General features: G+C 41.0%; 1 protein-coding gene across 1 annotated transcript; it reads right to left on the bottom strand.

Moving 5' to 3' along the window:
- Positions 1-7,504: 7,504 nt before the first annotated feature.
- On the bottom strand, positions 7,505-9,660 carry LOC139573962 (transcription and mRNA export factor ENY2-2-like). The gene is made up of 5 exons (XM_071397982.1): positions 9,488-9,660; positions 9,038-9,115; positions 8,875-8,945; positions 8,086-8,160; positions 7,505-7,952 (listed from the first exon to the last, which is right to left on the bottom strand). Exons 2-5 carry the CDS (start codon positions 9,103-9,105, stop codon positions 7,879-7,881), a joined length of 288 nt encoding a protein of 95 aa, XP_071254083.1. The 5' UTR covers positions 9,106-9,115; positions 9,488-9,660; the 3' UTR covers positions 7,505-7,878.
- Positions 9,661-10,292: the final 632 nt, after the last annotated feature.

The raw sequence follows: 10,292 nt of genomic DNA, 5'->3' as shown, positions 1-10,292 counted from the left end.
CGCCCCACTGGGCATCATATAAACATTGTTTCAACTTAATTTCATTGAAACTACATTGAACCAAAGTGGAATAGACGTTGATGGGGGTCTTCCAGGTGCTCAGAGGGTTTTGATACAGGGCAAATTCAACTCATCCACTACCTGATAATGACGCTGACTGATGATAATGATTCTAGAGATGATAATGATAATAGAGAGTGTAAAACAGTATACCTAATCGTGGGTACTCAACACCGTCACTGTCAACAACATCAGCTGCCTCCAGGCTGTGTTACGGTAATGCTATGGCACGTGTTGAGATATCTGGCTTATTGCACCGTGCCCGTCAATGGCTTCACAGCAGGGCCGTAAAACACACACACACACACCTCCTAGAGGCCAGAGACTTTTATTGCAGGTGCTTTTCCTCCAGTTACCTCACTATACACTGGAATCTTATCAGCTGATTAGCGGTGGTCAGGAATATATGATAATGATTAAAGACAGGAGTGACATTACCACAGTGTTGACTTGAATTCTAGTCAAGATGCTAAATGAATAAAATATCACATAATTGTTGTTCGATCTCCTTCCAACCACGTTGACCTGCGTTGACCTGGGGTTTGAAAGGGAGAGTAAACAAGGCCATAACCGCAGTCCAACCAAGTGTGTTTTTGTTTGGATCCTTCCCTGTTGTTTCAAGGACAGACATAACATGTGGTAGTAGGAACCAGGAAGCGTTTCTTTTTCCCCCCCAAGCTTGTCTAAGAACCTCATAAAAGCACAGGACATCCTGCAGTCATTTAATGACACGGCACACATTGTAATCAAATGAGTCAAATAAACACTCCTAGTCATGCCATCCAATAAACTGTGTCTACCTAAGCATCGCATTGTTTTTGGATCTGATGAATGATTGTAGTACATAGAGGGATGCTGTTCAGGGTTGAAGGACACACACACACACGTATTCGCAAGCAAAACCAAAATGTGACATATTCTGGAAAAGAGACATTTGACGCTAGTCATGATATTTAAAAATTGCAAGTAGACAGTTAAAGTAGACAGTTAACCATAGCAGTCGTACTGTAAAGTGTTTGGCTTGTTCTTAAAGCTTGAATGTCCGATTTAGGGGCACTCAGATGTATTCGATGTAATCTCAATGAGTGCCAGAAAAGGAAAAGCTAGTTAGTAGCTGTGTGTTTAACCATAGTAATATGACTGGACCTCTCCACACATATCATTGCAAGACAGTCTCTGCGTGTTATCTGTTATGCATCGCCATCAACTGGTTGAAATGGGTAGTTGATACTTTGGTGTCAGTTCTAAGCATTTGTTTTCAACGGCTTTGTAATTGGTATTGAGACATAATGTACCAAGACATTAATGTGTGTTCCTTGGAATCAAACAAATAGTTGTCTGCCAAAAACAGCAAAACACCAAATTGGCTTAAAAGCAGTGTGAGTTCCACAGTAGAGCTCAAATTAGCATAAACAGATGTCTCACAAATCTTAACAGCGTGGCAGAAAAACATTTATCTTAAAAGTAGAAGGTCAACATGTTGACATTGTTCTCTGACAATTACAACGTCTGTTTTTCATCAAGCATTGTTTACAGACATGTCCCATTCACAATTGATTGAAATGTTATGTTCATAATTGATTTAAATGTTACGTTGCTTTCTTGAGGATATGGCAATAAAGTAGTCCATGAAAATGCCATAGTTTCAGCTGGGTAATATAAGCTGTTAAAACATGGACATCAACAATGCAACTCCATGCAAGAACAATACAGTCAGAAAGATCCGAATCCTACGCTGTATTACCGAGTAGTAAAGTAAATAGCACTCCATGAATCAATGAATTGATATACTGTATCCTATGTGATTAACATTGACTATGATGTATATGGTGTTGCACATCTCCTGGTTGCATACCAGTATTCACTTTAATTGTTGCTATAGAAACCCATATCCTCTCTCTCTCTCTCCCTCCCTGTCTCTCTGTCCCTCTATCTCGCTCCCTCTGCTCTGTCAGACCCTCCTGTGATTTAGGGAACCACATAAAGCCTCCTGGCTACTGTTATGGCCCAGATTACTCCGCTGCACTCACACTCACATGCTTTGGCTGCTGCTGTTGTCTGGGAGCACGGGGCAGGCCAGGGTGTTTGCCTGCTCCAGCTGAGAGGAGACGACCCACTAGGGTTTTCCCATGATGATAACTAGACTGTTGCAGGCAGTGGAGGCAGTGGATCAGGGCCTACTGCTCCCACCCCTCCTCCATTCCCTTTCCCCTCCTCAAGTCATGATCCGGCCTGTAAATTAGTGCAGGGGCAGGGGGGGGGGGGGGGGGGGGCGGGGGGGGAGAGAAAGCCCGAGAGAAACAGAAAAAGTGAGAGAGAGAAGGAGAGAGAGAAATAGGGTTCCACTGATAGCGGCTGTTTGCATAGCCACTGCCGCTTCCTTTGATCACGTCGCTGTGGGGAGCGGGGGTCGTGTGTCGCTGCCAAAGGTCAGCAATATATTACACTCCTAAAAGTGATTACTGAAATTCTTAAGTGAAACCATTCTGCTGCCAGGGTGTGCTGTAATCCCCCGCAGCGTTGTCTGGGACGCATGGGGGCCTCCAAGGATCCCTGCGACCGGGCCGACCGGCTGCAGCCTCTCTCTGGTGGTTTTTATCAGCACAGAGAGAGAGAGAGAGAGCCCCAACATGGAAACATGAGGTATCCAGTTGCAATATCAGCGAGTCAGAGAGGTAGTGTCAGGAAATAGAACACGCATACACTTCAAAGGCCAGAGCAGCAGCGAATTAAGCTGGAGCATTGGACATGACAGTAAGTGCCCTTTACATCAGAAACAGTGTAAACAATGTCTGGTTTATATGTTTCTCTCCATAGCTCTGTTTTGTTGCACGGAGACCCCCCAGCTTTTCCATCTGCACACTTCTATGCTGTAGGTAGTGTACTAAAATGGTTGAATGAAATGTTTTAGATTGAGCAAATCATTGATAATTGCATCAATCGAGTTGAAATGGAATGTACTGTAGCTAAACATTGCAATTTGCCACCCATGTGTACTGTACTAAAGCAATGGAAAATCTGACTCTTTTCATCCGTAATGTACAGTTATACAAGTTTTCCCAATCCATTAGGTGTAACAAGTGAAGCAACCTCACACAGGTTTTAACAATGAATGACCAATTTAGGCCTAGTCAGTTAGAATCGCTTATAAAAAGAGAAGTGATGCCTACATACCGCCTACTCATTTCTTTGTGTGTGTTAGCGTTTATATTTATGAGTGCGCAACCTTGCATGCGTGTGTGTGTGTGTGTGTGCCTACATGTGTACGAGCGCACGAGCACACCTACCAAAAGAGCTGAGACGAAGCCAACATAAGCTAAACAAGAATTATGTTGTCATACTCTATGAAACTTTATACACATTTGCTGATCATTACCTAAGATTGCTTTGTGTTAACTTTGGCAGACCTGGGTTTGGCTTTTAACATTGAAAGGGATGATGTATTTCCTCTTATTTAGTATTTGCACTGGGCTACTGAGTGGGAGGAGAAAGCGAGAAGAGGTATGCCTGTGACTGGACTTGGCCATGCCAGGAATAACAGAGCGGACCTCGTTCCTTAGCCTCATTAGCGTGTGGAAAACGGTTCCCAGAAGACACAACAGGGTGTAAATATGGTTAAAACTCCTTCAGAATGCAGTTAACCCCATGCCAAGTTCTCCCTCTTTCCTTAGAGCCAGAATGAAAATGGCATTGAGCACGAGCATAGGCTCCAAAAGAGTTGTAACCCGCGTTACACATCTCATAAATTTAAGAGAAGGAATTCAAAGAGAATTTCATTGAGCATAGCATTCACACACGCTGATACTGTAGAAAGTCAACACCGTATAGGATCATGGGAGTTTGCAACTGTTCGTGACCTTTTGATTCGGGGGGGATATCTACATTAGACTATTTCTTCCAGGACCTTTTCTGTGCTTATGATGCTTATGCAATACTAGTAAGCCTACCTTCCATTGAAAAAAAGAACAGGTCCAGCCCCCAAAGGACATCCAGGCAACTTAACAACTGTGGGAAGCATTGGAGTCAACATAGACCAGCATCCCAGCATCCCCATATTCAATATTAGGAAGGTGTTCCTAATGTTTGGTGTACTCCGAGTAGATAACACATTCTAAATCTATATTATAATCATTTTAACACACATACACTTAATTGTTTTACCATTTATGTCATCTGATTCAACAAATGTAATTACAAACCTCCGTAATGAAAAGTTATACATTCTCAGTCTATATAACTTCTATGAGGGAGTATTGACATTACAGTTGTTAAATCAGATCACATAAACGGTAAAACAATGAAGTGCATGCGTGTTAAAATGATTATAATACATATTTTGGATTGACCAGCATATCTTTCTATTCCGTCATCCATGTTAAAATGAGTATTTAATTTCACAGTTCTCTTATGTGCTTTGCCTTGCTGTCATGTGTGTTTTTTTAATATCTTTTTTAAAATAATATTACTGTACCTCAGTTCTGTTTGTACTGTAAGAAATGTGTTTATGGCACTTACTTGTTGCCAAGTTAGACAAAAGACTACATTGCCCATAAGGGACTCAATATACAGGACCACACTTTTGGCTTAATTAACTATTGACTCAGCTGTTTTCATGCTGAAATGATATGATTCCAATTACTGAACATATCTACACACCACACACACACGCACAGACTATTTTCCTTTGTCTTTTTTCCTTACTCTGCACAGCCACTGCTTGATATCTCCATCAGTGCAGATGATGTCATCCAAGCCTTGTGGTGCTCTCTGCTCTATGATTGGTTTCTCAGAGGCCACAGACATGCCACACAGGATTCCACCAAATAGTATGCAGGACCTCTGAGTGGATCTGGTGTTTTTTTACCTTTGTCTTTACAGTTCAAGCTTTATGATCTAGCCTATGTCCTTCTTCATTTGAGAAGCCATTCAGATATTTTCATCTGGTTACTGTTCAGTATCTTGGCCTCTTCAACAGCACTGTGTGGGTCCAGAGCGTTGAGGGCAAGTTGAGAAAGTAAATAGAATCTGTATGATAATAAATGCATCATTCACCAGTAATTCTATAGGCAGCGCAGGGCCAGCTAGCGTGTTGAACCCTTTATATATTGGGGGCCCAGCGAGATTGCCCTGACGATAACATGGGGATTGATGTTGGCCATTAAAAGAGCCAGCTAGAGTTCTGGGCTCGGGGGGTTACAGGCAGGCAGGCAGCCTCCCTCCCCTCCCCGGGCCAGCAGCACTGTATATCAGCATGTTGTCACCTGGGCTGATGTCACGGCAGGTCCTTGGGCAAAGAAAACACGCAGTCTGTCTTCAGTTGGTGACCAGTGCAAAGGCTCACTCACTACCTGGTAATGTGCGACTCATGCCAAGGGGTGCGCTGCACGGGTTCACAGCCATTCAGAATGAAATCTGTAGCCTATTTGCTATTCTTGGTCCGTAACAAGAGTGGTTTCAACAAAACAAAGTGATCTGAGTCATCTTGTGGAATTGACAAAACTATAAAGCTACAAAACAGATCAGAGCCTTACATGCTTATCTGTGAAAATGCATTTTACAGATGTGACATGAAGTGTATACAGTTGTGTTCAGAGTTAGAAAGGCTTAAATAAATTGTCTATTGTATTTAAAGTAGCAGCCAGGACATTGTGGAGAGGGGTTGTGACCCAGCTTTATTACAGATTTTCTTTAACCATCACACCATGGTATAACTTTAGTGTCTGGACTTGTCAACCCAAGGAGTCTCCCATATGAACACTTGCTCATTTCACACACTACACTCACAGGACCTTGGAACAATCTGAAAACCCTCTCCGTAAAAGCAATTTGTCCCTTGGTGCATCCACATGAGTTATATCTCTCCCTGTGAACACTCGTGTTTATCTTTTCATAATCTCCCCCTCTCCATCCCAATCGCTCCCCCGTCAGGACCACTCTGTTATTCTAGGAAGTAAAGCAGCAGCAGGGTTGTCATTATGGGAACATGTACACTACCGTTCAGAAGTTTGGGGTCACTTAGAAATGCCCTTACTTTTGAAAGAAAAGCACATTTTTGTCCATTTAAATAACATCAAATTGATCAGAAATACAGTGTAGACATTGTTAATGACTACTGTAGCTGGAAACAGATTTTTTACAGAATATCTACATAGGCGTACAGAGGCCCATTATCAGCAACCATCACTCCTGTGTTCCAATGGCACGTTGTGTTAGCTAATCCAAGTACAGAGAACAGCCGCCTCACAAGTCCTCAACTGGCAGCTTCATTAAATTGTACCTGTAAAACACCAGTCTCAACATCAACAGTGAAGAGGCGACTCCGGGATGCTGGCCTTCTAAGCAGAGTTGCAAAGAAAGCGCCATATCTCAGACGGGCCAATAAAATAAATAAGATGGGCAAAAGAACACAGACACTGTACAGAGGAACTCTGCCTAGATGACCAGCATCCCGGAGTCACCTCTTCACTGTTGACGTTGAGACTGGTGTTTTGCACTTACTATTTAATCAAGCTGCCAGTTGATGACTTGTGAGGTGTCTGTTTCTCAAACTAGACACTCTAATGTACTTGTCCTCTTGCTCAGTTGTGCACCGGGGTTCTCCCACTTGTTCTATTCTGGTTAGGGCCAGTTTGCGCTGTTCTGTGAAGGGAGTAGTACACAGCGTTGTACGAGATCTTCAGTTTCTTTGCAATTTCTCGCACGCAATAGCCTTAATTTCTCAGAACAAGAATAGACTGATGAGTTTCAGAATAAAGTTATTTGTTTCTGGCCATTTTGAGCCTGTAATCGAACCCACAAATGCTGATGCTCCAGGTACTCAACTAGTCTGAAGGCCAGTTTTATTGCTTCTTTAATCAGGACAACAGTTTTCTGCTGTGCTAACATAATTGCAAAAAGGTTTTCTAATGATCAATTATCCTTTTAAAATGATAAACTTGGATTGGCTAACACAGGAGTGATAGTTGCTGATAATGGGCCTCTGTACACCCATGTGATATTCCATAAAAAATCAGCCGATTTCAGCTACAATAGTCATTTACAATATTAACAATGTCTACACTGTATTTCTGATCAATTTGATGTTATATTAATGGACAGAATATGTGCTTTTCTTTCAAAAACAAGGACATTTCTAAGTGACCGCAAACTTTTGAACGGTAGTGTATGTTTGAACGGTAGTGTATGTTTGTTTATTAGCATTCAATGCACCACTGTAGTGCATTTTAGGTTACCATGGTAAATTGCCCATACAGCTCCATATCTTGAATTTAAGTAAATTATTTAATTCTTTGTGCATATTCTTTTACAGTACCTCTAGTATGAGATTAACTATAGGCCAGATACTCAATTGAATATTAAATAGGTTAATCTACACAGACCGACTGTAACACGGTCTAAAAGCTTGAGTATCATTGCAAGCCTTTTTTCAAAAACAAAACATCGCTTTGAACTTCTTACAAAACCCAGAACCAGCTTTATTACCAACCCCTCTTAAAAGCATTTCTCTAATGACAAACCAACTAAAAATAAGAAGACAACCCACAGAACAAAAGTCAGTGTTGTAAAAACAGCATAGCATGTTATGTATTCTAATACAATGTATAGTTATTGACAAGTTAAATCGTTGCATCATGTAAAGAACAGCATCGTGTAAAGAACTTAAAAATCGGACATTGAACAAAGCAATTGAATAAGTCTAAATCATGATGGAAGATTGCGTCACATAACTAATAATAACAGCATGATGGCAAAAAGAAAACAAGCGCTCTATAACAAATCTGATAGCAAAAGGGTTTAAAAAAGATCACGCTGGTTCAATTATGTGGCATGCTGAGCCAGGAAGGCTCTTATCCTCTGCAGCAGCTCCTTCTTCACGCTGTCAGGCACCAGAACTGAGGGGGGAAATAAAGATACAGTATTCGGCTTCGGGTTATGATAGTAGTGTCGATGCTCTTCATGGAAGTTAATGAACAGAGGGATGAGAAAAAAGAGACTGTATACACAACAACAAAAAGGCCTAACTACCTCTTCCTTTAGGGGTGATTTCTACCACAAGGTCCTCGACAGTCACATGCTCCAAGCCCTTTTCTTTGATGACATCTGCAAAACAGCTACTTGATGAGTGGCATGATGCTTAGAGCGTGTTTTACAGTGTCAGAGGTGTCATGCTCAAAGGGTGCACATGCCCCTCAGATGTGTTCTGTTTAAAATATTGTTGTTCTCTGTAATACTACTAGCCACCTAGCAATTTATGAAGTTGGCTTTAGCTAGCAGATATATTCCCAATCTCATAACTAGCTGCCAAGAAGCCATTTCAGGCTATCAATGAAGTTAGAGTAGCTAGTGCGAAAAACTATCTTAGATGGTATGAATCCTGGCAAGGTTGGTAGACTTTAGAAAAGCAAGCAATTACAAAATGTAGTGAATAAGACTCACATTCCTTTAAATCTTTTCATCAGAATTTACCGAGTAGCATAATCAGTTTATTAAAATTAAAAAATGTAAAACAGCAGTCAGGATGATACAGATAGATCAAGAGGTATGCTTAGATGTGCAGAAAAATATCAATATAACTTTTACATAAAATTACACGTAATGATTATGGCTAGATTGTTGGAAAAGGGTGTTTCAGGTGTTTGAAAAATGCTAAATTCTGCCATTTACGCGCGGCTACCTCCTGACCACCACCCCAGTCATCCTCACGTACTTCGGGCCCGTTGGATTTGTATGGTGCATGATGGCTCTGAGTAATAGTCATCATTCCCATTAGCCACATTTCATGACATCCCCACCACACATGATAGTAACTCTTACCTTTGCAATAAGCTTTCAGCTGATCCCTCCATCCACATTCAGTGAGTTTAGATCTGAGCAACTCCTTCAAGCTGTGGATCAACCAAAATAAGCAAGAAAAGTGACCATAGAGTTGATGGGTCTTCTAATAATGATTAAATATACATTTGTGAAATGTTCTTACCGCTCTCGTTCACCCATCTCAGTTAACTTCTGATTGATTGTTGCTCTCATCTTGGAATCTTTGCTCATATTCTTTTAACTGAAAAAGTGAGATTCAGAATGAGTTTATGTTGTGGTGTTAGCTAGCTAGCGTTCATTAGTCGACTGATGAGGCAGGGATCAGTTTAATAGCTAACGTTAGCTAGCTACTCTAACAGTCTTCAAACAAGGTGGACAGCCATCTATCATGAAAAATGGTATGTTTGTGCTGTAGCTAACATTATATCACTCATATTTAGAACAAGCACCGAGCAGCATAAATCATTGCTAGGCTTTGCTTGCTAGCTATATGCTAACTGTTGACAAGCTAACACATTTCTGGCACTAGCCAGCGCAACAAGCTAGTTCACTATCTAATAATTGGCGATAATAAGCTACATAGCTATCAAGGACGTAAAAATCTCACACTTACCCAAAACTTTCGACGAAATTTGCATGCTGTTGCACACAGTGCCAATAAAATTATAACTGGCGAGATAGTTAGCCACAGCTAATTGTTGTGTCCCACAATGAATAAGGACCCCAGAAAACCGTTGATACCAGAAAAGGTTCCTACGTTTTAATGAAGTACTATCGTTATGCCACTAGGTGGTAGCGTTAATCAACAACTTAGATTTTAACATAGACTCAATTGTTGCAGGGTGATAACGTTACATACAGTTAAAGTCGGAGGTTTACATACACCTTAGCCAAATACATTTAAACTCAGTTTTTCACAATTCCTGACATTTAATTCTAGTAAAAATTCCCTGTCTTAGGTCAGTTAGGATCACCACTTTATTTTAAGAATGTGAAATGTCAGAATTATAGTAGGAAGAATAATATATTTCAGCTTTCATTTCTTTCATCACATTTCCAGTGGGTCAGAAGTTTACATACACTCAATTAGTATTTGGTAGCATTGCCTTTAAATTGTTTAACTTGGGTGGTGTAACTGAGTCAGGTTTGTAGGCCTCCTTGCTCGCACACGCTTTTTCAGTTCTGCCCACCAATTTTCTATATGCTTGAGGTCAGGGCTTTGTGATTGCCACTCCAATACCTTGACTTTGTTGTCCTTCAGCCATTTTGCCAGAACTTTGGAAGTATGCTTGGGGCCATTGTCCATTTGGAAGACCCATTTGCGACCAAGCATTAACTTCCTGACTGATGTCTTGAGATGTTGCTTCAATATATCCACATATTTTTTCTTGCCTCATGATGCCATCTATTTTGTGAAG

This window comes from Salvelinus alpinus, chromosome 4 (genome assembly GCF_045679555.1).
Source record: "Salvelinus alpinus chromosome 4, SLU_Salpinus.1, whole genome shotgun sequence".
Classification (NCBI taxonomy): Eukaryota; Metazoa; Chordata; class Actinopteri; order Salmoniformes; family Salmonidae; genus Salvelinus; species Salvelinus alpinus.
This window is presented reverse-complemented; position numbering and strand designations above follow the sequence as displayed.

What these genes read in the sequence shown, in the direction of transcription:
- LOC139573962 (XM_071397982.1), bottom strand. Translation starts at nt 9,105, where the DNA reads ATGAGCAAAGATTCCAAGATGAGAGCAACAATCAATCAGAAGTTAACT. An exon ending in GAGATGGGTGAACGAGAGCG is followed by an intron (nt 8,946 to 9,037) that starts GTAAGAACATTT and finishes GTTGATCCACAG; the next exon opens with CTTGAAGGAGTTGCTCAGAT. An exon ending in GCTGAAAGCTTATTGCAAAG is followed by an intron (nt 8,161 to 8,874) that starts GTAAGAGTTACT and finishes GCTGTTTTGCAG; the next exon opens with ATGTCATCAAAGAAAAGGGC.